Here is a 27,378-nt window from a genome sequence, read left to right on the forward strand (position 1 = left end):
TTTCAGTCATATCAATGAGGTTATTAAATAAGACCTGATGCTTTTTCCACTTTACCTTACGTTTATTGCCCCAGCTATTTCAGTCCAACTGCCAGTCTTGCTTAGCAAGCCAATGAAAATTGCAAGATTGAGCCAATATCAAGTTACAACCATCCATATTTTTCAGAGATTAAAATAGGTCAGATCATGCCAGATAAGCTTTTAGACAGGTTGTTATGTATTTCTAAAAAGTAGTGCCATTAGTTTCATACCATACTTAATGGATCCATTTACTGCTGTATTATCTCTACCTCAATATTTGTGAATATCCATTGTTACTCATGTCTAACAGATTTTGTTTATCTTTTTTCTACTTCTTGTAAAGTATTCTAAGAGACTTCAGGTCTTTGAAGTGAGAAAGTACAACAACATATTTTATGGTGTCTTGAACTTCCCCAGAATTTTCCAACTTGTGCATGTTAGTGTCTCTCTACATATCTTAACTTCCTGAAATAAGTTTCTAGTACTACTGTATCCTGTGGAGCATATAGTCAGAGCTAGTCCAAACAAAAATTAAAAAACATGATTTGAGACTTCAAGAAGTTTGGACCAGCTCTATAGTTGGTCAAAAAATGCAAGAAGGTGACATGAGAATTAGTCTTTCCCTCAACTCTTTTAAAAAATTGAAAAAATGTTGACCAGCACTGGTCCTCAGTCCCAACCTCCCCCAATATTCTCCGTAACAATAGATCACTTCTATGGTTAGAATCGCTGCTTTTAGATTTTACTTTAAACCTCTGGAATGTCACAACACTGCAGCTAGTATGATTGTATGCATACAAAGTTTATGGTTTTTAATCTGCCTATTAACAGAGGACATTAAGTGATTAACTTTTTTTAACAAAAGGTACATGGTGAAAGTGTGCATACACAGAACCAGCTGACATGAACGAATATTTTGATACAAGATTCAGCCTTGCCACAAATTGTGAAGATTGCAAAAAGAGAAGCAGTTTTATTTAAGTTTAAAGATGCCATTAAACATGGAAACAAGATGGGTTTTCATGTTTTGCAATGCACATGCTCATAAAACTGATTAAGTTTATCACATGCAAGACTATAATTTCATCACACTTTACAAAACAGGTCTGAAGCATAATCAGATAAAATGATTGTACATGACATTTACATTAGAAACAAGTACTACAATAGATGTGGCCTCTATAAGCCTGTTCAGGTTGATCCCTTAACCAAAAGTTGCCCCACAGTTAGGACATCTTCGTTGCCTCAGAGCAAGACAAAACAGAATTCCAATTGGAAAGAATACGATGGCACACAAGACACCAAGACAGGTGAAGGTGTCCTCCAATACACCAACTCTGTAGGAGGAAAGAAAAAGAGTTAAGTCACAAAATGCCTGCTGACACTGTAGGCAAGGCTGGCAGCTCTTCCTGTTCAAGTTTTCCCACAGTTCATAGTAAGTGTTTTCAGTTGCTTATAAAATTTGCCAAAATTAACTCTCTGGGTTGAAATTTTACATGCCAGGTGTCTGCTTGAGGTTGAATTGTTTGGGAAATTTCAGCCAAAATGGTTCAGCTGTTCCTGAGAACAAGACTAAGGAAAAAAAGTTTTCCCATGTTAAATTCTGGAGGACCTTTTCTTTGAGAAGCTATAGCATTCTCATGTTTTGGAGCAGGAACCTGACATTTGGCACTGGGTTGCCTTTGTGCTAGGGATGTGCCTATTGCCAGCCTCTTCAAAATCTGCCCAATTTTGCCCAAGTTATCAACCCCTGGGGGGGGACAAAAACAAAAAACCTGCAGTTTGCACACGCTTAGTAGAAACTTTGCAGCTACGGTCTCCAACTATTCTGTCCATGCTGGGCATGCTCCAGTCTAGGCCGAAGCAGCTGTTTCCTTGTCCTTTAGGATGCCTGCAAGTGCCAGACCAGGGTGGGAGGACGTAGAAGAAGATTAGGACAAGGAACCTGGGGGAGACTAGAACTGGAGGCTGACAGGGCTTAGAGCCAAGGAGAGGAGAGTGGAATTGAGAGCCAAGAAGGAAAATGGGGTGAACTGGGAAAAGAATACAGATAAGGAGCATGGATGCAGGGGGAGAACTGGACTGGCTGGGCAAGGACACTGGGACAAGGAGCCAGAGGCAGGGAAAAGATGGACAGGTCAAAAGGGGTCAAGTTTGGGGGAAATGGACAGAAGAGTCTATGCCTACTACAACATACTCTGTATGGAAGCCAACATTCCTAAGGCTAGGTCTACACTACAGCAGGGGTCCGACCTAAGATACGCAACTTCAGCTACGTGAATACCGTAGCTGAAGTTGCGTATTTTAGGTCGGCTTACCTAGCGGTGAGGATGTGGGAAAGTCGACCGCTGCCGCGCTGCCGCCGCCTCCGCTGCCGCCTCCTGCCGAGGTGGATTTCCGGAGTCGACGGCAGAGCGATCAGGGATCGATTTTACCGCGTCTTCACTAGACGCGGTAAGTCGATCCCCGATAGACCGATTGCTACCTGCCGGATCGGCGGGTAGTGAAGACAAAGCCTAAGTCTTACCATTTCCTCTGCTGTTAGCAAATATCTGTAAAAGCCACTGGCAAAGTATCTTATCCCCCTCCAGGGCTGTTCCACAAAGAGATGATAACCTACTACTGTTATCAGTTACTCCATTTGCTCAATTGGCAGAGGTCTGTGAAGTGGACCTAAAGCTTCCAACGCTGATGATGAACCATGTGTGTCAATACAATGGAATTTGTTTTTTTCCAGTTTGCTTCAGAGCTAGGGAGTTGAATGTAGTTGTGTATACAAAACTAAGGTTTCGGGTGGGGGGGGTAAATCAAGCACTTAAAGTTAGGAAATGTCAGCATTAAGGTGGTTTGTGTAACTGTAAATTTGGGCTGGAACAACACAGTAGGTCATCTAATTAACAAATCTATCATAATGCAGGAGCACAAAGAGACCAGATTAAGTTTGCACAGGCAGTCTCAGTTCTGGCATTTCCTAATTTATGAGGGCTTGACTTTGCAACCTTAATACTCTTTGAATGTAGTTTGTGTGTGATTAAATATTTATATTGCAGTAGAGCCCATAGACTCTAACCACAGACTCCCGGACTCCAAGGCCAGAAGGGACCACTGATCTTCTAGTCTGATCTGTATATAACAGGCCCTAGAACTCCCCCAAAATAACTCCTTTTAAAACTACTAGAGCATCTCTCAAACATCCAACCTGATCAGGGCCCTACAGTGCTAGGAACTATACAAAGGGGCATGAATCTTCCTCTAGAGAGCTTCGAGTAAGTGACAAACAGCATGGAGGCAATCAAATCCATACATTTGTATTTTGTTAGAGTCCAGTATGGTCATCTATCCCTCAACCTAACCATCAATAGCTGAAAAAAAATTCACATAGCTATTGCAGCAGGCAAATGATTTCCAGGATAGGGTGTACTTATTACATGTTTTCCATTTACTCAACAGTACCTCAGAAGCAAGATTAGAATTTACCCATGTGTTGGTCAGGAATGTACTACTCTGGGGGGCCTCATTGTGGCAGGCCCTGTACGCACAGAGTTCCGCCCAGAGGGCTCAGAATACACAGACAAGGGGTGGGAGAAGGTGGATATCTCCATTTTACAGATTGGGAACTGAGGCAGAGATTAAGAGGGAGATTTTTCAGTCACAAAATGGTAATTATGTTCTTAACTGCCATTTGCACCTTTGAAAAATCTCCCCTTAAGTAACTTGCTCCAGGTCAAACAGTAAGTTCATGGCAGAGCCATAGAATTGGGCCTCCATCTACCCAGTCCCAGTCCAGTATCTTAGCCACACAACCGTCTATCCTCCCCAAAGAAGAGTAGTGCAATTGATCCAGGAGGGCTAATTCAAGGTAAATGACATTAGCGGGGTGGGATGGGATGGAGTGGAGATGTGGGTGGGAAGTTTGCCTGCATGCCAGACTCTTAAGCAAACTGAATTGATTTAAAAAGATGTGAATTAGACATTGCCATAACACAGCCAGAGAAAGCATAATAGTTATACTAGAGAAGAGTTCAAGTTGTTGCTCAGGTACAATCATAAATGCAGGGAAACTAAAATGAGAAACAAGTGTAGGCCCCAGTCTGGCAAAGACTTACATACACATGAGTAGTGGGGCCTAAAGTTATGCACATGCTCAAATCTTTGCATAATCAGGGGCATTATTAAAAAGCAGCATATGACAGTGCACAATTCATTTAGAGCAGATACTATCAAAATAATTCTGCTGTAACATGTTGATTTTTAAGCAGCTTGTGCCAGGTGTTTGTTTGTTCATTTTCATTATAGTTTGGCTTTAAACTGTTACTTTAATAGCTAACAAGACACCAGTGTCCACCACCCTATGTAATCAGCTATAAAAAATAAAAAATTATCATCATCCAAGATGATAATTTATGCAAAATTATCAGGCCAGTGTGAGCAGTCCAGCTGTCATCCCTAAAAAGGTCTTCCCAAACAAAATGAAATTGCACAGCATCAGACGCTCTTTCCCTCTCTGTTTTAGGGAGGCTTAAGGTTTATGGTTCACATATGTAAATAAAGCATTAAACACATCACAGCTTAGCATATTATGCAACACAGTGAAGTGATTTAAAAAAAAATTTTTTTTAAATCAATGTTTTAAATTTTAAATCAAGTTGAGGCTTTGTAAAGTTAATTTGAAAGTGTGTTATCGCAACTTTAGTTCATTATACATTTTAATATACATTATAATTTTTTTTTAAATGCCAGTACCAGTAGTAGGACCTTATTTTAATTTACCAGACTATTATACATAAAACAAAAATGTAGCAAGTTAAAAGTTCTGACACTATAAACACTTATTGTACACATTCTTAACTTTACTACCCACCCATTGAGGCCTCAAGCAGATATTTAACTTTACTCACAGGGATAGCTCCACTGATTTCAAATTGGACTATTTACCTGCTTAGTTAAACATATGTATATTTAGAGCATCAGGTACAAATTGTACTTTTCTCAAAGGCAAGTTGCTTCAGTGTTAATGAAAAGTTAAACATTCAATATTAGTTATTGTGAACTTTTTTCCAAATACACACAGGATAAAATATGCAAAAATACTGGCATAGAACTGGGCTCCTGAACCCGTTAGGTACTGAAAAGTGGGATTATCAAGGAGGCTTAAGTGATTTGCTTTAACTTTCATGACTGTCACTGTGCAGATGTGCCCTTAGGAATGTCTACACTGCAATTAAAAACCCACAGCTGGCCTGTGCCAGCTGACTCGGGCTCAGGCCTGTTTAACTGCAGTGTAGATGTTCTGGCTTGGACTGCCGCCTGAAGTCTGGGACCCTCCCACCTCACAGCAAACTAAAGAAATGAGTACTCACCATCCAATTTAGCAATGTGCAATTCTAATTTAAAATATTTTTCAAATTTTAGAATCAAAGTTATTTTTAATTGATCCTGCCACAGGACACATGCACTTTATTGCAATTTTTATTGAAGTTTTTCTACCTTGCCACTCTTCATATCCTACAGTCCTTGCAATTCAGTCCCTGTGAAAATATTCTTAGTAAGTTGCACATGACCACATGAGGTTTCAGTATTTAGTTCCTAAGTAGTCAGCTGATTGACAAGGATGTTTTTCAAGATTTGTTTTGGTTTTATGCACAAAACACAAATCTAGATTTGCCATTTAAGACATGTGATCTTCCAGCCTGGTGAAAAGTCAAATGACAAGAGGATATCACAGTTAAAAGCAGTACTGAAGTCATTTTTCTTAAGGTAACAGTTGTATTGTACTTAATTCCTTTAGGGGAAGACTTCCCAATGGCACAAAGAGGAATTAGTGTCCAAGCTTCCTTCCAATACATTTACACTTTTCCAAACTGCAGCAAAATTCCAAAGGGGAAAAATAGGGATTGGGTTGTTACTGGGTATTCTTAGTCTTCCTTTGGCCCATCCTAGCACACCTCAAGCCTGAAGGTCAGCTACACCATACTAGCAAATTCCTCCAGCTTCAGAATGCAAAAAGGAGAGAGATAATCAATTCAGAATCTTCAGACAAAGGTGAAGCATTAATCCACCATGTTGTACAGCCACCTAATGGCTCTTCCAGCCATAATTTAAAGTATTCTATTAAACCTAGAACTTAAACTATCATCCTAGAAAACTGAACACTTGTTTGGTTAATTAATACTACAGGCTCAAGCCCTCATACCCACTACACAAACCATGGGGTTAGTCCAAGTAGTCTCCAGCCCGAGGTGGGCAAATTACAGCCCGCGTCTGGCCCGTCAGATGTTTTAATCTGGTCCTTGGGCTCCCGCCAGGGAGCAGGTTCTGGGGTTTGCCCTACTCCGGCACTCCAGCCGGGGAGTGGGGTTGGGGGCTTGCTCTGCTCTGCATGTACCGTGGCTTCGTGCAGCTCCCGGAAGCAGCAGTACGTCCCCCCTCTCATACTGTCAACTCGTCGTTTCTGGCCCCACCCCAGAGTCTGCACCACCAGCCACAGCCCTCACCTCCTCCCACACTCCAACCCCCAATTGCATGAGCATTCATGGCCTGCCATACAATTGCCATACCCAGATGTGGCCCTCTGGCAAAAACATTTGCCCACCCCTGCTCCAGCCCCATTCACACAGCTGCAATTCATCTTCATACTAGTCCTAGACTGCTGAGAGTGGGAGAAGGGCAAGTATCTGTCCCCTGTCCCAGACGGACAACCAACTTTTACAACAGAAATTCAGAGTTCATTGCTCCGATTTGGAAACTAGACCAACCAGGATCCCCATCCCCAAAAGCTCAGAGGCCAAGTGAGCTTGCATCACATCACACTAGACAGTCTAAACACTACAACCACTAGAGCTTTGCAATCCAGTGGCGTGCTAACCCACTCCCAGATGCACCCCATAGATCAGACACAGAGATTAAGTACGAAGACTGGAAAGTAGAGCACAAGTCATACATAGACAGCCAGGCTGAAGGAGCTCTCACAAGCCTTTATTACCTCTGAAGGAAAACAGAATACACCAAGTCACTAGGAACCACTTAATTCACCTTGCCTATGTGCAACCTCCAATCTCTGTGCATCATCCCACTGTGAAAGCTCATCCTACTTCACAGAAGAGATATGGAATCCCCACTAGACAAAGCAGAGTTTAATAAAGATGTCCTCCTCGTCACGGTTTGACCCAATCATATAATTGGAAGCTCTGAAAGCAATCAAAGATGCCCAGGCCACACCATGCAAAAAAAACATCCATTTCCCTTCATGGCTGGTAACATTCAGATCTATACTGCCAGACACCAAAGCCTCCCGTTGCCCCTGAAGCATACTATGGAATAGTCTCTACTAGAGCTCTTTGGTAGGAGTCAGCCTCATGAATGCTGCCCTGCCTCCAGGAAATCTGGTTTCCATTTCCAGATCTGCTACTCACTCAGTGTGACCTTGGACACAGGCGCTGTGCTTCCGTTTCTCTTTAACATGGGGACAAATGATGTTTGGAACTTTTATCCATCCATCCATCCCTGAGCACTTTACTAAGGAACGTAATTAGTATTATCTAGCCAGGCCAGAAATAGCCAGGGAAGTGTACAATGAAGAGAGGCAGATTTCAAACGTCACTTCTTGAATAAAAAGTCTAGCTAGAAAGAAGTCCTTTCTCCCTCCAGTACATAACACAGATCAGATAGTCTTTCGCTGGGCCCTGAAAGAGAGCATCCAGGAGCACACAGCAATCTCCTCAGCTCAACAGCAACATGATCCTGCAAGTAGCCCATACTGCTAGTACAGTCAGCAATGAAGCCAGCCACATTCAAATAAGCTATTGCTTCATGCTACTGTAAAGCTTTTGGTATGTCTGGTTCCTGTAACTGCCTGCACACTCCCTGAAATGGTCACATATCTGCTCTAGGAAGAGGATGTGGAAGAACACATACACTACAGAAAGAAGAGGATTACAAGTCACATGCAAAAGACTATTGACTTTGATCTCTTAGGGTATGTCTACACTACAGGATTAATCCGAATTTATATAATTCGAATTTAGGAAACCGATTTTATAAATTCGAATGTATTCGGCCACACTAGGCACCATTAATTCAGTGGTGTGCGTCCAAGCTACCGTAGTAGCATCGATTTCCAGAGCGTTGCATTGTGGGTAGCCAATAACATCTAATTGCCAATAACATCGAATTGCGGCCACACTAACCTTAATTCGGATTAACAATACCGATTTTGACGCTACTCCTCTCATCGAGGAGGAGTACAGAAATCGAATTAAAGGGCTCTTTAATTCGAATTAAATGGCTTCGTTGTGTGGACGGGTCAAGCGTTAATTCGAATTAAAGCAGCTAAATCCGAATTAAATTCGTAGTGTAGACCAGGCCTTAGGGTTCGGACCACAAAAAAAATAAGAGGTGTGAATGCTGGCATACAGCTTTACCACCATTGTGGGACATGAGAGACACGCACAGAGAGAAACAAAGAGATGCATTACCAAGGAAGAAAAGATTCATAGTTTTGCACGTGCAATCAATTAGGTCTTTCATCACCAACACTTCAGCTTGGGAGATGCTGATTAAAAAGCTCAAATGCACATAGGGCTATTATCTTAGGGCATGGCTACACTTGCAGATGTAGAGCACTGAGTTAAAGCCGCCTTCGGAGAGCGCAGTAGGGAAAGCGCTGCAGTCTGTCCACACAGACAGCTTCAAGCACACTGGTGTGGCCACATTTGCAGCGGCATTGGGAGCGGTGCATTATGGGCAGCTCTCCCGGCATGCAAGTGACTGCAACGTGCTTTTCAAAGGGGGGGGGAGGGTGGAGTGAGATAGGGAGTGTGTTGTGTGTATGTGTGGGGAGAGAGAGTAGGTTTTTGGGGTGCTGAGAGTGTGTCAGCATGCTGTCTTGTAAGTTCAGACCCCCCCTCTCCCCCGCCTCGCTCTCACTCACTCAAAGCAAAACAGTAAATGTTTGCTTTTCTCGGAGCGGAGCCGGCTTCTCCAAAATGGAGCTTTGAAAGGGCATTTCCACATTCCTGCAGCCGATTTCACAACACTGACAAGAGTGGCCACTTGACTTAAGGGGATTATGGGACGTTTCCGGAGGCTGATCACAGCGCAGTAACGCAACACCTCGTTCACACTGGCACCGCGGCGCTCCAGCGGGGGCGCAGCAAATGTTATTCCACTCGCTGAGGTGGAGTACCAGCAGCGCTGTAGCTGTGGAGTCAGAGCGCTCTACGTGCCTTGCCAGTGTGGACGGGGAGTGAGCTAGGGCGCCTGGGGATGCTTTATTGCGCTGTAACTCGCAAGTGTAGCCAAGGTCTTAGAGACCCATGTGCAGGCTTCACAAGTTACAGGAATAAGTCTCAGATGTATGGATTAACCTATGACTGTAACAGCAACGGTTTCTGCTGCTGACCTATTAGAAAATCCAGATGCTCAGAATGTGCTTCCTGTTCTTACCCCCATTATCAACTTGTCATAGAACTGCCTGGGACCTTTCTGCTGCTGTTTTCCACCCAGCCCAGATGCATTGTCCCTGGGGTGGGCCACATTACAGATGCACTTTCTCCAGCACTGGATGTGCTTTTTTGGTTTATCGTCTGGCTTTGGTTTAGTGCTTTTATTTCTATAGCTAGTTTTCTATAGATGTCAGCAGCAGAGAGAATGAGAATAAGAGGATTTTCAGTTCTAGTGCCTGGCTTTAATATAGAGTGTTCTCTCCGAGCACCCAAAAAAATGACATCACTTCTGAAAATCTCAGCCAGAGAGCCTTGAACTTTCAGATTTAGGAAACAGTAAATTGGTCAGTTTCACTAAATAGGTTGAAATTATACCCTAGGTTTAGCAACTGCACTTACTTGATTTAACAAGGCGTGTCCTCTTGGACTCCCCTGCACAAAGAAAGCCAAAAGGAGTGGCCTTGATGTAGTGTCAGAGCGTTCTTTGACAGGCAAGGAGCTGGTGCTGAACTGTGTTGTTTCACTAATGATAAAGGGCAATCACAAGCACCTATTGTACAAGTTAAACTAATGGAATGAAGGGGGGGGGGGGGGGGAGTCTTAAAAAAAAAAAAAAAAAAATGCAGAGTCCACAGGCAATTCTGTTGCTGTTGCCTACAGTGTCTACTGAAGTTTAGTTTCTTGAGTAGCTTAGGAAAAAGCCATTCCCCCTCACCTCACCACCACAAACTGCATTACAACCTGGGGGCATTTTAGGTGTTATGCAGCATAGTGTGCCTAAGTGGCAAAATGTCAAGAACATTTAAGTTATTCAACATCAGCACCTGGAAAGCACACCCCCCCCCCCCCCCCCCGGTGTAGGCAGCACTAAGTCGACAAGAGAGCTTCTCCCCTCAACATAGCTACTGCCTCTTGTGGAGGTGGAGTACCTATGCCAACAGAAATCCTCCTGTCAGCATAGGTAGTGGCTTCACTAATGCGCTATAGCTGTGCTGCTGCAGCCTTTAAGTGTAGGCCTGCCCTCAGTGTCAGCAATTTAATTTTCCGGTTGGGTTTTAATTTTTTTCCCTTTTTTCATAATTTTCCATAGTTCGTTAGTAGGTTTAGAATCCTGCCCCAGCCCTTACCCCGGAGTAGCAGAAGCTAGATTTAAAACATGCCCCTCAATGGACATGCTGTGTGCTTTTTTGTGCAGGGGAAGGGCAAATCCCTGACCGTTGCGCCATCTGCCCCTCTTTTTCCAAGCAGACTCAGAAGCACTGCATGAAAGCTTGCTTGGGTGCTAAGAAGAACGACATAGCTAAGGCTCAATCCTCCCTCCTGTCCCAGTGAGCCAAGGCCTCCAGCAAGCGTGGGCTTCCAAGCTCTGACTCCTTGGCAATCCCTGGCTGCTAAACTCTCAACACAGTCCCCGATCACTTTGCCTACTCTGCCCAACAATCTCAAAGAACAGTCAGATCCTAGACCCAGCCTCAGCATTGTTGCATCTGACAGCCTGGATGCTGGCTGGCTGCCGTCTACCAAAAGAAGCTGTTCAGCTGAAGTTCAGAACATTCTGCTCTAAAGCAGGAAAGCCTCGACTAGACTGACTTACAAAGCTGAAAGAAAACAGTTTTCTATTTGGACATCTCAGCACCATCTGTCGCTCTTAACACCAATTGCAGTAATACTGGACTATGCAACAATCTAGGCTTTATTAGTTCCATAGAGTATGTAGCAGCGATATCTGCACATTACTCACCTATCCCAGGCCACACTATTTTTTCACCCTACTGTGGCTAAATTCTTTAAGGGACTCATTCATGTCTCTCCCTTCCCCACCCCCTTTCTAGTTTTGGAACCTCAGTACAGCATTAACAGGGTTGAAGGTCCCTTTGAGGCCTTAGCAACTTGTTCCCTATCCCACCCATTAATGAAGGCTGCCTTTTTAGTAGCCATTACAGCAGCTGGAAGGTTAAAGATTCAGACCCTCGGGGGGCAGGGAGGGGGAAGAGGTAGAGAGCTCCCCTTATACGGTGTTTCATAAGGAGTGGGTCAGGCCTGATCCAAGTTATTGCCCCAAGTTGTTTCCGAGTTCCATATGAACCAATATTTTCCATTTCCCAGTTTTCTTCCCCAAGCCTCACTCAACTCCAGGGGAAGCTAAACTTCATACAGTTAAGGTAATATGACAGTGCCCTTACTACATCATCAACAGGACAATCATTCAGGAGCACGCTTAGAGCCGCTGTTTGTGGTCTTTGCTGATAGGGATAAAGGTCAGGCAATATGCTCTCAGCGATCATCAAAAGAACATGTTATGAGCTAGCCAAGTTAGAGCCACCTAGCCATGTTAAAGCTCATTCATCAGAGCTCAGGCAGCCTCTGTTGTCTGTTTGAGAAGATCCCGATTTCTGAAATTAGTAGGACAGCTTGTGGAGCTCAGTCCACACACTTACAAGACATTGTTCTTCGGTAGAGGCTTCTAGACCAGATGGCCATTTTGGTAAGGCGGTCCTGCAGTCATTGTGTAAATTAGAACTCCTACTATCTACCTCCAAGCAAACAGACAACTGCTTGTTAAATCAGCAAGAGCGGAATCCACGTGGACAATCATTGGAAGAAGAAAGCACAGTTGCTTCCCTTAGAGCTAGTGTGGCTCTTCGAGATAAGGTCATCCACATGGATTCCACTACCCAGCCTTCTTCCTCACTACTACCGAGTCAGACTCCTTTGCCAATACAGAATCCCAGAGGAACTGAGGCATAGGCGCCAACTTTCCCCAGTGCCGGTGGGTGCTCGCACCCTCCCACCCCTGCCCCAACTCCACCCTTTCCCCACCCCTACCCCGCCCCCATTCCAACCCGTTCCCCAAAGTTCCCGCCCCAACTCCACCCCCTCCCTGCCCCTATTGGACCCCTTCCCCAAATCCCCGCCCCAGCCCCGCCTCTTCCCCAAGCGCGCCACGTTTCAGCTGTTTCGTGGCGCAAGCGCTGGGAGCCGGGGGAAAAAGCAGGCACGCGGTGCACCCGGGGAGGAGACGGAGGCAAGCTGGGGCAGGGGGAGGGGAGGGTGGCAAGGGAAGCTGCTGGTGGGTGCTAAGCACCCACCAATTTTTCCCTGTGGGTGCTCCAGCCCCGGAGCACCCACGGAGTTGGCACCTATGAACTGAGGGATGATTGGGCCTGTTCGCCACCCTTCCTTCCATCAGGGGGCAGGAAGAAGAGGGAGGATATGAAGATACTTAGGACACAGGCACAACCCCAACAGACGCTGCTGGACAAAAGAATCATCTGATGCAAATCTGCACCAAGAGTGCATTCCAGGTGGACCCCAGACATCTCTAAGAAGTCACTCTAAAGAACCATTTGGACCTTGTGCTTTCGTCCAAGATTTGTGGGGGGTGGGGGGGGGAGAAAAAAGACAGTAAGAGGGACACAGACTAGGTCCTTTTATTGTAAGCAGGAAGTTTAAAATAGAGTAATTAACAAATCCAAGTGCTGCACTTGCACAGTGCTATAGAACTGGCCTGCTGCAGCCTAATTGAAATCACAGAGGGTGTTGCTCAACAGCAGCAGAATGCAGTCTCCTGCACTTCGCAGCAGATTTTTTATTATTTTTTTAGAATTAAAAACAAAGGGCCTTGTCTATACGAGACTTAAGATTTCCCACCACTGTATTCCCAAGCAAGAGCATTACTATAGACAAGACACGGACACATTTTAACTGAGTGTTGGCCAGACTGGCTGTGAGCAGATTGGAGTGCTGTAGTTAAAATGCCAATATCAGGTCTACACTAGCACAGCCATCAGCAGTCAGCTTTAAGAAACAGTGTCTATGAGACATGACACAACTGAGAGAAACTGTATGTGCTTATTGCTTAATGGGCTATGACTAGGGATTAGGAAGTCCACAGCATGTTTCTTGGAAGGAGACGTGGAGTTTTAGTATCCATCTCCTGAAACGTAACAGGAGGAAAGGTCTGTGTACAATGTTAGCCCTTTCACTATGACACCTTTGCCCTGGGTCCAATCCCCTTTGACTCCCACTGTAATCCGATTCTGTTCCAGTTCCTTAATTACAACCAGTAAAGAGTGTCGTAATTGTCACATACACAAGGCTGGAAGGAACATCTTTTGGGAGGAAAGTCAGCTAATGTGTCAAATATTAAGACAGGCATCCCATAGCTATTTGTGCAAAGCTTGGTTACAGGGAAGGGTAAAGAGGGAACACAGAAATAGAGGGCCATAAACTTCAAGCCTAGGTGCTTGAAGTTTGAGATGTGTACTTACACATGGATCTGACCAGATTTATAGAAGTATTAAGCACTCCTCAACCCTGAAATCAACAGCAGCCGACTCAGGACTTCTGGAAGTCAGACTACTGTTCACTATTTCTCTCCCACCCACCCCGGTTAACTGCAACTTTTTTTCCCCCACACACACTCACACTAACTTTATGGCAATATGATGATATAACCCTACATTTTCTAGAGAGACTGTTGAATTAGGGTGCTTCAATTTTAGGGGGACAACCACGCATCCTCTGGAGAACAAAATGTCAAGCTTCATTATAGGAGTCAAATAAAATTACTTTTTCAAATTTATACAATATAATTTAAGCATCTAATACACACTATGTTTAAGGTTCTTGCATTTCCTGACTGTGCATTCTTAGCATGACACTAATGCCATCTTTTGCATTCACATACAGTCACTGTCCCCATCCTGTATATATGCATTTCCTGTTTCATTACATGAAACCTCAGTTTCCTTGATCCCTACACTTTGCTAATTATAAATTTATTCTCCCTCTCTCCCCCTCACTCACGCACCTCCTCGGTGACCCATGGGCCATTACCTTTATTTATAAGGGAATAAGCAGCCTAATTCTGAGCTAGCCTTAAAAAACAGACACTACGATTAAACCAATACATAAGCAGGACCAATCAGGGTATTTCTGGTCAGCCCTAAACAGCTACAAACTCAGAGTTGATGGCTGCAGTCTAAGCTATTACAATTAACCTTCTTAAGAATCAGCTCCTATGGTCTAATTCTGCTACTAAGCAGATGTCCTTGATGCAGTAAGTAGAAGTTGTTTTGAGCTCCCTTCTCCCCTACATGAAAGTTATTTGGAGAACATTTTTTGTCAGTGCAAAATGCCCAGCACAACCTTTTACCAGTAATGAAATGTTCATCAATCCATGCCAGACATCAGACACAGGGACAAACCAATCAGTGAGAGAGCAAGACATAAGTGCCAGGGACAAAGGAGAAACATGGATTATAAATTAAACCAGTTGCAAGTGGCACTTTACCACATGGGGAAAATACTGGAGCGTACCATGCTTTGGGGGGGGGGGGAGGAGGAGAGACGGACAACTTCCTCATAACATGTTTATTTCAGGATCAATTTCCACTACAGAAACTTATCTGTAGTGATATCCTGACTACATGGACACTTGATGTGGCATTCATTAGTTCATGTAATCTCCTAATCATATATGGAACATGCCTAGGCAAAACAGTGTCTTTTCTTAGCCTGTTACTACATTTAGAAGGGGAAGCTACTTTTAAAAGGAGTCACAGACCAATATTTTAGTCTGTTCCTTATGTAAATTACTCTTCATCTTAGATAATAAAATTACAGGGAGTTACTGTACTCAATGTGAAGATTTATTAATCCAGCCGAAAGTAATTTTTGTCCTACAGCATAAGCAGCTTTAATGTGGTTTAAAAATGACACCACTCCTAGGGTCTAAAAATAAAATGGGGAGGTTTATTTATACTATAGCAGAGACTCACATTTAAGCTACACTACAGCTGCTCATTCAGTTCCGAGAAGTAATTTAGGTTCAAAGGCTTGTTGAGGAGAATGATTAACCTTTTGATAAATGTTAGCTTGAAAGAAAAGTCTCAGAATATTAACATCTTCAATACGTTGTAGGAGCCAGAGCTGCAGCGATCAAAGATACCGAGTACACAAAAGTTACTACAATTTAACACACAGTTGGCACTTTTAGGCTGAATATTTTACCAGTCAAAATATCTGAGTTTGTAACAGATAATGCTACCCTAGGCTTCCCCAGGCTTTAGGGAATATCCTGAGTACTGAAAACAAAGTTATCACAACCACGACACAGCGGAGCCCCCTTCTAGATAGGGATGGGGACTGACATTATAGAGGTGGCCTGTTTAACTCCTTGTCCTCATCACATAGACTGCCAATAAGTGGGCCAATTAGACAGGACAATCTTTGCAAGGTGGACACCTGCCTGGTAGGAACAGGCCTGAGATTTAGCTATTCATTTCGCATAGCCTGTGTACAGCCATCAAACTTGGATGATCTTTGGTCCTGAGCCAGATTTACAGGAGTGTCCAGTGGGTGAAAAGCCCTTTTCTTCCTTACCACAAGCTCCCATTACCACACTGGTAAATCCTGTGCACACTGTACCAATTAGACACCTGGACAAATAATGTATTATTGCAGCAACTTCTCCATCAGCTCAGGCTGAACAGAGGAAGAATTCATCCACACTACAGGCTGGGACCTAAATTACTGAAGCATTTTTATAAAAGCCTATTAAGTGATGCGCTCATGCAATTAACAAGACAGATGTCTGAAAATCTTTTTTATTAGCAAGCGATCTAATTGTTTAAATTTATTTCTCTCAAACTAGTCAGTCCCAGGAGGATGAATATCCTAGCAGGAAATTCTGAAATATCTGTGCCCAGCTGTCTTTTGTGAACCTGCTGAGCATTACCATCCCCTTTGTATTCTTTTCTACACTCAGGCCTGGTCTACACTAACCCCCAAATTCGAACTAAGGTACGCAACTTCAGCTACGTGAATAACGTAGCTGAAGTCAACATACCTTAGTTCGAACTTACCGCGGTTCAGACGCGGTCCAGACGCGGCAGGCAGGCTCCCCGTCGACTCCGCGGTACTCCTCTCGCCGAGCTGGAGTACCGCAGTTGACGGCGAGCGCTTCCGGGATCGATATATCGCGTCCAGACCAGACGCGATAAATCGAACCCGGAAGTTCGATTGCCAGCTGTCGAACTACCGCGGTAGTGTAGACCTGGGCTCAGAAAGAAGGCTTGATTCTACCAGTGGCATGAGTCAAGTGCAGTTTTCTTACAGGATTGAGAAAAACTTTAAATATCCAGGTGGACAACTTTGTCATGACCAACAACTCCAAATGACAGATTTGTGGCAACTGCTATATTTGCCATATAAAGGTGTTTATTTTTGTTGTGTTTTTTACTTGCGCTTACATAACACTTTAGTGCGTTCCTTGTCCTAACCTCTCCAGCCACTAAACTACAGTAGAGCACCACTACTAACCCTTAACAGGAATGAATTCTGTCTCTGCAATTTGTGTACACAACACAGCACATTTTCACTGCATGCTGTGCAATACGGTATAGTGAGCTACTTAGTTTTCAAGTATCAGGGGGTCAGTATATAATGCCTGCATCTGTAACTTTCACTCTATGCATCTGAAGAAGTGAGGTTTTTACCCACGAAAGCTTATGCCCAAATAAATCTGTTAGTCTTTAAGGTGCCAGCAGACTCCTTGTTGTTTTTACTTAGTTTTCAGTCACATTTGGGTCTTGTTTTTGCAGCAACCTCTGTCACCAGCTCCTATTCCTACTGGGTTCCTGGTTATAGCATCAATCTTAGAATTCCAAAGGGACTTCACTTCCTACAAGGTGCAACAACATGTTGATTATTGCCAGTGTCAACATAATCACCACATTCGTGAAATTCACGTTTGCCACAAAATGGAGCAAAGGACTCATAGGAAAATAGGAGCATAAATCTTCTCACATTTTTCTACTTAATAGCTATTTTCACTTTTTTGCATGTGTGTGTTAAATCTAAATGAATACATTTTGGCTGGGGAAAAGGGGGCCCCCCATTTACAATCTTCATTCATATAGTTTCCTTAGATTTGCCACAAAAGTGGGTCCTTTCTGATGTTAACATGCAGAAGAGCCTGGAATCTTGAGTTTATTCACAATCAGATGCCATTTTGTACAATTTTAGTATTCACTCTCTCAGGAAGGAGGCACTTGGGTGAAAGGGGCAACAAATGTAAGCCAAAACCTAAGGGACAATAGCCTTCAGTCCAGCCAAGTCTAGACAGGCCAAGGAGTCGGGGGGCAGAGAAGAGGATTAATATGGTTTTAATATCACTTTACCCCATCACCCAATCCTAAAACAGTCCTCAAAGCTGCACAAATTTTTGCCCAATTGCAACAGCTCCCAAGTGGCCATTTCACTGGCCAGTGATTACCACAGCACAGTAGTACTCTAGCCGCACACCTTTCACTGTACCCAGGAGTACAAGGTGACAGTTTACAGCTGGCAACACCAGCTCTAAGCCATCAAGGGAATCCCCTACTGGCCCAGATTTTTAAAAATCAAGCATTTGCAAACACTAGGCCAAAAAAAATCATTTGCATTAGTTTTCTTAAAATTTGTTTTAAAAAGAAATAAATATCCCCTTGCAGTTTGTCCCACCCAAACACTGCATCACCAAGAAAGTAGAGAAACTGAAGAGTGTTTAAGGGTATGTCTATACTACAGCTGGGAAGGTACCTCCACCTGCAAGCAGACAGAGACACTAGCTCAAGCAGAGGTAGTGTGCTAAAAATTGCAGTGTGATTGCAGGAGCAGGGGTGGCAGCCCAGGCTAGCTGCTTGAGCATACACCCAGGGGATCGGGTGGGTTTGTGATCTGGAAGCTAGCCCAAGCCGCCACTGCCACACTGCTATTTTTTGTGCGCTAGTTCAAACAGAGCTACTGCTTGTCTGCCTATCCATGCTGGGAAGCACACTGTCCAAGGAGCAATGTAGACAGGCATTTCTTTGTTAGGGCAAATGAGCAACTGCATGGCAAGAAGCTAGATTTGTAAAGTTTGCAGCTTTAATGGTTCAAGCTGTTCTTGGAGATATAAAATGGTTTAAAGGCAAGACTAGATTGCCAGTATCCCTTGAACATTTCATTTGCAAGCAGTAAGTAATTTAATTGACAACACATTCCCAAGAATGACACACTCTGCTCAGTATTCATGAAAGTTCTAGATATTGGGGTTGTGGTGGGGAGGGACAGTTATGCCTACACAGTGCCTAGCACAATGGGAAGGCGGTCTCTAGGCACTACCATCATGTGCATTAGGAAACGTGTGTATAAGCACTGCAGTGTCAGTGCTGAGCACTGCTGGTTCTACATTGCTTCACAAGCACTGGATCCTGCTGAAGACCTGATTAAGGAATGACTTACCATGCCAAGGCAAGCGGTGAAACACAAGAGTGATCTCACTGTTTGGGAATAGTATCTATACCCCCATCACAAGGTGGCAGTATTTCAGATTTACACTTTAAAAAAAAAAAAAAAGACTACACCCACATTATGGCCAGTTGGGTGCACTGCTCATATTAATCACCTCTAAGATCTGGGCATTTTTATTGAGAGGTGCCTAGTTTTAGATACACGTGTTTCACAATTTCAGCCTACAGTCCTTCCTTCCTGCAGCTAACCTTACCATGCCATGATAATCACTCAGGATAGTAAGACTTGTGGCAATAAGTAGAAATACTATCTCAAAATATATCCAGATGGCAGACAAGTACTGTATGTATCTGATCTTGCTGAAGAAGTCTGGCCTCTGACAGTGCAAGTGTTCTGGGTAGGGGCAACTCTTGTTTGTTTGGATAAGCAGCATTTACACATACACCCACACGGAGATGAAAAATTTATATCCCACAGCTATACCTGAAGGTGCTAATTCATCTCATGATGGTGAGAACCCTCACCATAAATTATGTTCCCCCACAGCTGCAAGCAAGACAAATCCGCAAACATTAATTATTTTGTCTACCTCTTAACATGGCAGGACCTTCCTGGCAACATGACTTGTGTCATGAAAGAAAAGCTGGCTTTGTGGGTTTGGATTTTTTTTTAAAACTGTGTGTGTGTGTAAAAAATATTGTATAATATATACAACTTATGGTTTATTTTAAAAAATTGCCTTAAACCATTTTAGATTAGTTACCCACATCCTATACAGTGTAATATATGTATACACACATTGGATACAACATCCCCTCCCATTCAGACAAGTTACAATCAGCTAAAATGCACAAATGTGGGTCTTAAATTTGCAAAATGAGGGTATTTAAAGCTAGTCTCTAGAGCCTCAATAACCCAATTTGTAGTGCTAGTACACGCAGAGTCAGTGTAACAAGTGTATCACAATACACAGTTCAGTATCTATGAAACCCCACAAAGATTCGTGTGCCCACTATGAGATTTCCTAACAAAGTCACTATCAAAAGTGTGTGAAATATCCAAAGCCACATCCTAACTAGATTACTGGATTAATCAGAGCACATTCACACTCCTCTAACACCAGTTTTACACTCAGATTCTCAGCTATTGCAGAGGAAAATAAATCTAAAAGTACTAAATGTAACAAAATCAGTGGCAGTTTCTCCTGTCTAGAGTCTGACTAATTCTGAGTCAAACAATACAGCCAAGGGTATTACAGCAATGTTCATTTTAGCATCATGATCTTGTGGTTCTTTCTCCAATCCATCATATGCTACAGTACTTGGTTGTTGTTGATTTATGCCATCTTTAGGATACTGAAAAGATGCAACTGGGACAAACATTTTCAAGGACCAAGGAAAGACCAAGACATATCAGCTTAGACCAGTGGTTCTCAAAAAGGGGTATGTATACCCCTGGGAGTACACAAGGTCTTCCAGGGGGTATGTCAACTCATCTAGGTATTTGCCTAGTTTTACATAAAAAGCACTAGTAAAGTCCGTACAAACTAAAATTTCATACAGACAATGACTTGTTTATACTGCTCTATATGCTATATCAGTGTTTCTCAACCGGGGGGGGGGGGCATCACAATTTTATAATTATATGGTAAAAATGAGAAAGCAAGTGTGCTGTGACACTTCTGTATTTTTAGCTCTTGTTTTGTAAGCTAGTAGTTTAAGTGAGGTGAAATTTGGGGTACGCAAGACAAATCAGCCTCCTGGAAGGGGTATAGTAGTCTGGAAAAGTTGAGAACTGGCTTAGACAACATCTCTGCAAATAAATTTTTCAGGCCTAGAAATAACATTGCTGCACAGTCCTTGAAAAGTCAAGGATTAAAAGCTCTTCTTCCAAGTTAGCTAGAGGCACAGATGATTCAGACAAGACAGCAACCTTTGTGTCTCATGGTGGGAGTTCCTTGATACTCCAATGCTTCCCAGAATGGATTGAGCTTCCATTCCTTCTCCCTGCACACAACCCCAGTTCTCTTTTCTGAAGAGAGATCCCAATACAAGACTATCAATCCCACAGCTAGTCAAAGCAGGAGTATTCAAGTTTTTGTATTCTATTGCCCATTCAGACATTTACACAGCTTTTACCACTTCTGAGGCCAGGTACACTATAGCAGTTCAAGCACTTCATTGAAAAAGGCCAGGAAGGTGCGGATTTGGCATCAGCCTATCTGTGGATACAGCTACTGGTCCCAAAGGTTCACTTCCTACAACTGAGTATGCATCTTACAGAAGCTAAAAAGGGCCCTGTAGAGTAATCATTGTATCTTGGAGTAAATATATTCTCCCTCCCAACCTAGTCATTTTTTGTAGGCTGAAACAGAGCCTGAGGAGTTAAGGCAGAAGCAGTAGATTTTAATCTAGAGGGAAAGGGACTCTCAGGATCCTACCTCATAGAGGAGACTAAGCTAAAATTTCTTGCTCCTATCCTCTGTAGAGAATAATCAGACAGTGGAAAAGAAGCATGCAGAGCATCAGATGTGTCCTAGAGTGCCTACATGCCTCTCTGATGAAGAGGGACTCTATTTAAGCAAAGACTTAACACTGATTTCTGCAAGGCTCAGTCTTCATCCTATCAAATCTGCACCACCACCCAGCATACTACACATGTCTGGACCGAACAGTGAACACTTCCAAAAGCCTGAGCAACGCTCAGCACAAGGATGGTGTTCAAGTAAGTTTCACTGCCTAGAAAGGGATTTTGCACTAAAGGTTACATTTTCAGATCTGAAGCTTCCAAGGAATCCTCCATACCATGCTGAGGGAGTTACTAACAGAAAGAGAAACAAGAATTACATAAAAATCTGTAAGAGGCCACTGATGTTTAGTCTAGTGCAGAAGAGTCACTATTTTCAAGTTAAATTCCCTTTCAGATTCAGAGGTTTTAAGGCAAGAGGAGACCATTATGATTATTCTTGTCTGACTTCCTATATAGAAAAGGACATAGAATGTCACTTAGTAATTCCTCTATCAAGCTCTATTTTCTGGCTAAGTTAGAACATTTTTTAGAAAGACCTCCCATCTTGATTTAACAACTTCAAGTGATGGAGAATCCACCACGTCACCAACTAAGCAGTCCAATGGTTAGTTACCTTCACTGTTAACAATGTGCATCTAATATCTAGCCTGAATTTACCTAGCTGCTACAGTTTCAGCATAAACTGATGTAGTTAAACAGCATCAGCCCTTACACAGCATTTTAAGAGCCTCCATCTTTTGGACCCACCTTTCTAGGAAGAGGTCAGACTTAGAAGGCAGGCTCCGATTCCCCACAGTACAATTCCATTCCACAAAGGCCATAGGATGCTTCATTCATATCATCTTATTACTGTGTTGAGACTCATTAGAACATTACTCTAGCACAACTGTGCTTGATACCACTTGTGCTATTCTGGTGGGTCCGTCTCCTAAGCACAGGTCTCTGAATAATGGCTCAATACTGCAAGGTTCTGCTCCTGGGCAAGATCCTGTAAGTACAACTCTCACGCACGTCAGTGGAAGTTGAAGGAGCTCAGCACCCCACAGTTGCAAGTGTTAAGACGGATCATAAAGAAAGCCCAGGATTAACCTCAGAAATGATCTGATCTCATCATCTCTTGTGAATATGCTCGCTCTCTCTCTCATATTCTTTTGGAGCTGGGCTGACCAGAATTGAACGCAGTAGTCCAGGAGAGGAAGCATAATTAATTTATATGGTGGCATATGTCCAGTATTCTCTATCCTTTTCTTTAGAGCATCCTAACTTCTCTTCAGTGAGTAACAGTGGTTTAATAATGATTTAAAAAAAAAAAAAAAAAAAAAAAAAGAGTTTTGTCTTATTAATTAGTGGAGGAACTTGCAATTAATCTTTTCTGACTCCCATGTTCTATCTTGGGATAACACCTTGCTGTTATCTGCCAACTCTTCCGCAGCAAGCAGACTTCCACACTCCTAGAATCATCAATATTGTACCAATACAAACAAGAAACCACCCCTGCCAAGAGAGCACTGCCCACTACTTCAGCCATAGTTTAAGTAAGTACAAGGGAAGGAAAAATCCCAGGTTTTCTTCATCAACCTAGAGAAGGAAAATCAACAGAGCTGACTAGGATCCCAAATGTGGGTATCGTGTAGGTAGGAGTCCTTTCTATGGCAATGGTAGGTGACAAAAGGGACTATGGTCATAACACTGGAATGAAACTTTCTGTGTTTGGTTATGGTTGAATGGGATGAGTGAGCGCATCCCACCATTACTTTATATATAAAAATATTCAACTAATTTCATTTTGATATTTAAAACCAAGATGTCTGTGGTTTCAAGGCCGGAGATCTGTAATTTATTTTAAAACCTGGAAAACAACTGGAGAGAACTGTACCTGCAGGCAGGGCAACCTCCAACCACTACAACGGAGGTGGTGGTAGCTGGCTGTTGAATGATGGTATACATGTTGGGATAGTTATGTTGCGGTGGTGGTGCAGCATATCCTAGAACAAAGAGAAATGCAAGTGAACCTCTGGTCATAAAGCGGGTTTTTTTGTTTGTTTGTTTTTAAAACAGATAAAGGACACAATGATTCCTTAGACAATGGTAACTTGGAAAGGTAGATTTCATTTTCCACAACAGAAAGACACTTGATATCATAGGATCAATTCTACAGTAGAAGCACTTTACCATTATAGTTATATAGGTATACTATACCAGCAATGAGCTCTTGGTGTGTACATCTCTTATACCAGCAAAACTGCTTTCTAACTTATTCCAGCCACTAACCCCCTCCCCAACAAAGCAAACTACACCTCTACCTCGATATAACGCTGTCCTCGGGAGCCCCCCAAAAAAATATCTTACTGCGTTATAGGTGAAACCGCGTTATACTGAACTTGCTTTGATCTGCCGGAGCGCGCAGCCCCGCCCCCCCCGAGCGCTGCTTTACCGTGTTATATCCGAATTCGTGTTATATCGGGTCGCGTTATATCGGCGTAGAGGTGAATATAAGCAAAAGCACAATTTTGCTGGTTTTACCATGCATACACTAAGGGTTTATACCAGCACAACATCTCTTCTCTCCACTCCCACCCAACATAGCTACGTAGGCAGAAGTTTCTAGATATGGCCCAAATCTGCTTAACATAAACAAAGCAACAGAACTGTAATCTGAATAAGACTCTTAAAAAAAATTCATTGTATGTGACAAGACTGTGGGCCCCAAAGGTGTATTCCTCAGGACTTGGGAGGACACATACAAGAACCTGAATCAGAGGTAGAGTTGGAACAAATCCTTCTGAAGGGGATATGCTAATTAGCAGGGCTGGCTCCAGGCACCGGCGCAGCAAGCTGGTGCTTGGGGCGGCCCATGGAAGGGGGCAGCACGTCCGGGTCCTTGGCGGCAAGTCCCTCAGTCCCTCTCGGAGGGAAGGACCGGCCGCCAAGTTGCCGCCGAAGGATGAAGCGGCGCGGTAGAGCAGCCGCCGAAGTGCCGCCGATCTTGGTTGTTGGTTTTTTGTTTTTTGTTTTCCCTTCGCTGCTTGGGGCAGCAAAAAAGCTGGAGCCAGCCCTGCTAATTAACATGTCCTTGCAAAATTGTTTCATAGGCCTGAATATCTAATACAATTTCAGTCTAAAATGCACATTAGGCTAATAATTAGCTTCAAAGATTGTGTTTTAATGTTACTGGAGAAGAGGATGAAAAAACAGTTTAACTGAACAAAGGTCACAATTTTCAGTTTTAGGCATCCAAACTGGTGGAGACAGGATGCAGTGTTTCTCTGGCTACCAGCCTGAAAACTTCCACATTAGTTAAACTGTGACTAATATACAATAGCAGGAGTGGAGAGAAAGAGGTAGAGGTAAAGAAATGGATGAGACATCTTGAAAACTGAGAAATGAAATTGCTTGGAAGTCCCAACCTGGCCAGCAAGCTTGTGTGTGTTCTAACAACTGTATTTAGAAAGCAAACTATTTTGCAAATCATTACTACATAAGCCTCAGAAATGCAACTACAACAACTACAAGCTTGTTGTTTAGCAAGAGACTACGCAATGACATAGCCTGCCAAATAGAGAAACTGGGCTATTATGACATCAGAAGATGAGGCTCCTTACATCATCCAAGTTGTAATGTTTTGGGGGAGTTTCTTAATGAATAAGGGCAGAATCATATTTAATTTAAGGAACCACAGGAAACCCATTAAGTGTACTAGTAAAGAAAAAGTCAAAAATAATTCTTGGGGTTTTTGTGGGCAAGTGTGCTCTGACTTACTGAGTAAATGGTAATCAAATATCTATGGTCCCAAGCCTAAAGGCACATGCTTAACTTTATGCACTGTGAATAGTCCCACTGAAGTCACTTGGGACTACTCACAATGCATGAAATATGGTATATGCCTGAGTCTTTACAGGATCTGGGGTTAAGTACTACTTGATGCACTAGTTTTTCTACAAATGTTGGGGGGGGGGGGGGGGAGGAGAGGAATTTCCACTGAGAAATTGTCAATAGTCTAGTTTTGTTTCTTTAACTAGATCCAAGTCATACTAATTTCATATTCAACAGAAGGGGTTACACTCAGTTCCAGAGAGATTTCAGCAGCTAACAGTGAATTTACATTAGAAAACACCACATTTAATCAGAGGAACAGGGGGAATGTGTGCATGGTAAATTGTAGCTTTGGGAAGAGGAAGTCAAACACCAAGTGCTAATGTGTGCATCTTTGTATGAAGTCCTGATAATTCCATCCCCCTTCAAAATAATGGCAGTACAGTATCTCAGTAGTTAGTGACAGCAGAACACAAATACAGCTAGGTAGATAAAAAGGACACACATTGCAGTCTTAAGTGGGAAGAAAGGGAGGAGCTTTTCGAACATCTGGCACTCCTGACCAACTTGTTTTCTACTCCAGCTTGAGTATTAACCAAGCCACTGAGGGCAAAGTGACATACGGTTTTTACAGGGAAGTGGCACACAACTGTTTAGCCAAGAGACTGTGACTTTCTCCTGCTACAGCCCAATACCATGGCTTCATACACCAGCAGCTAGGTTTTGGTTTGATAGGCCACAAAACTTTTTCCAAGAGATCTAGTGTCTCTAGCAACCAGATCGTCACAGCCCTTCTATTGGCATGGCCATGTAGGATATTTAACTCGACTTTAACAGAAGAGTTTGTTCGACTTGCAAGTCCAGCAAACGAGAGAACGCCTTCTATAGAGTTGCCTTGGCTTCTGGAGCACAGCAATTCCCGGGCTTATAATGATTGATTTCATTGGCGGTGGGAGGAAGGGAAGAGGGAGGATTTATTTGCTCGCAAGGCTTTAGTAACACATTTCCCTTTTCCACGCTAGTTTTTCACTCACACAGTGCAACAGCCGCCAGAAAGACCCCCCTAAACACACACACACACCCCGCCGGATTAGAGCTACACACCAAGCCCACGGCGGGGCTTGTACACTGCACCTCGCAGAGTTCTGCAAAGTTTGTTTTGCGTCTCACATCCCCACCCCTCCCGGACCAGAGCCAGGGGCACGCCGCTTAAAACTTAAAGCAGGGCCCTTTGCACAAACGCACGGCTCCGGGCCTCGCCCCCCGGCCCGGCCAGCGACCCACCTGCAGGGGCAGCAGCAGCGGCAGCAGCGCTGGGGTAGGGGTAGGGCGGAGGAGGCTGGAAGCCCGGCTGAGGAGGGGGGATGGCCCCATAGTTGCTCTGTCCGTAGTCGCCCCCCTGCGAGGCCGGGGTGTAGGCGGGGGGCCGCTCCTGCAGAAGAGGCTTGTTATCCATGCTGGGACGCGGCGAGGGGCCCCCGGGGTGGGAGCAGCGCAGAGACCCCGCGAGGAGAGGAAGCGGCGCCCAACTTTCCCTGTGCCGCCCCCCGGCCGGAGGAGGGGGGGGGAGTGCGCCGCTAGAGAGGGGCTCTCCGCCAAGCCAGCCGCCCCCGCACCCAGCGCATCCGCGGGGGGAACGGAGCCCAGGCGCCCGCAGACAGCAGCAACGTGCCCGCTGCCGCGGCGGCTCCCAGCGCTCGGGCCAGTCACAAGACTGGGCTCACGTGACGCGGCTCCCCCCAGCGATCCGCGGTGACTCTCCGGCCGCCGCAGGAAACCCGCCCTTAAAGGAGCCGCCCGCGCCCCGCGCGCGGCACCCACCTGTTCAGCCCAGCTGGGTCCTCAGCAGCGGGGAGCCGGGGCGCAGCCTCCTGAGGGGCAGGAACACGGGCGCGTTTGCATGGAGACCTGTGGGCTCAGCGTCGTGTCAGTCAGTCCGGGTGGGTCAGAGACAAAGCAGCTCGCGGATTTTGTAAAGTGGGGTGCTTCGTTCACTGGGCAGATATCAATATTATGCCTTCTATTGCCGGTGCTCGGTGCTGTAGGGACAAATTGGGGGACACAGTCCCTGTCCCCCGGAGAACTGTCAGGCTGAAGGGAGTGGCCTTTGTTCCAATCTCTCAGGCACCTGGCGCCAGGTTTAAGAGGACACAGGCCATGAAATAAAATAGCACATCCAGCAATGAATCCTCATCCCGTAAGAAAAACACACCAACCAAACACTACAGACTGAAAGCTAACCCTTGGGGAAGGGAGACTGTCAGGCTGTGGAGTCTTTTTCAAAGCTGAGGGG

At 44.1% G+C, this 27,378-nt stretch overlaps 1 protein-coding gene across 1 annotated transcript; it reads right to left on the minus strand.

The window, feature by feature from the left end:
* Window positions 1-965: 965 nt before the first annotated feature.
* BRI3 (brain protein I3) lies at window positions 966-26,792 on the minus strand. The gene is made up of 3 exons (XM_065411839.1): window positions 26,370-26,792; window positions 23,149-23,257; window positions 966-1,358 (listed from the first exon to the last, which is right to left on the minus strand). Exons 1-3 carry the CDS (start codon window positions 26,539-26,541, stop codon window positions 1,226-1,228), a joined length of 414 nt encoding a protein of 137 aa, XP_065267911.1. The 5' UTR covers window positions 26,542-26,792; the 3' UTR covers window positions 966-1,225.
* Window positions 26,793-27,378: the final 586 nt, after the last annotated feature.

Source organism: Emys orbicularis, chromosome 10 (genome assembly GCF_028017835.1).
Source record: "Emys orbicularis isolate rEmyOrb1 chromosome 10, rEmyOrb1.hap1, whole genome shotgun sequence".
Lineage (NCBI taxonomy): Eukaryota > Metazoa > Chordata > Testudines > Emydidae > Emys > Emys orbicularis.

What these genes read in the sequence shown, in the direction of transcription:
- BRI3 (XM_065411839.1), bottom strand. Translation starts at nt 26,541, where the DNA reads ATGGATAACAAGCCTCTTCTGCAGGAGCGGCCCCCCGCCTACACCCCG. An exon ending in CGCTGCTGCTGCCCCTGCAG is followed by an intron (nt 23,258 to 26,369) that starts GTGGGTCGCTGG and finishes TCTTTGTTCTAG; the next exon opens with GATATGCTGCACCACCACCG. An exon ending in GGAGGTTGCCCTGCCTGCAG is followed by an intron (nt 1,359 to 23,148) that starts GTACAGTTCTCT and finishes TTCCTCCTACAG; the next exon opens with AGTTGGTGTATTGGAGGACA.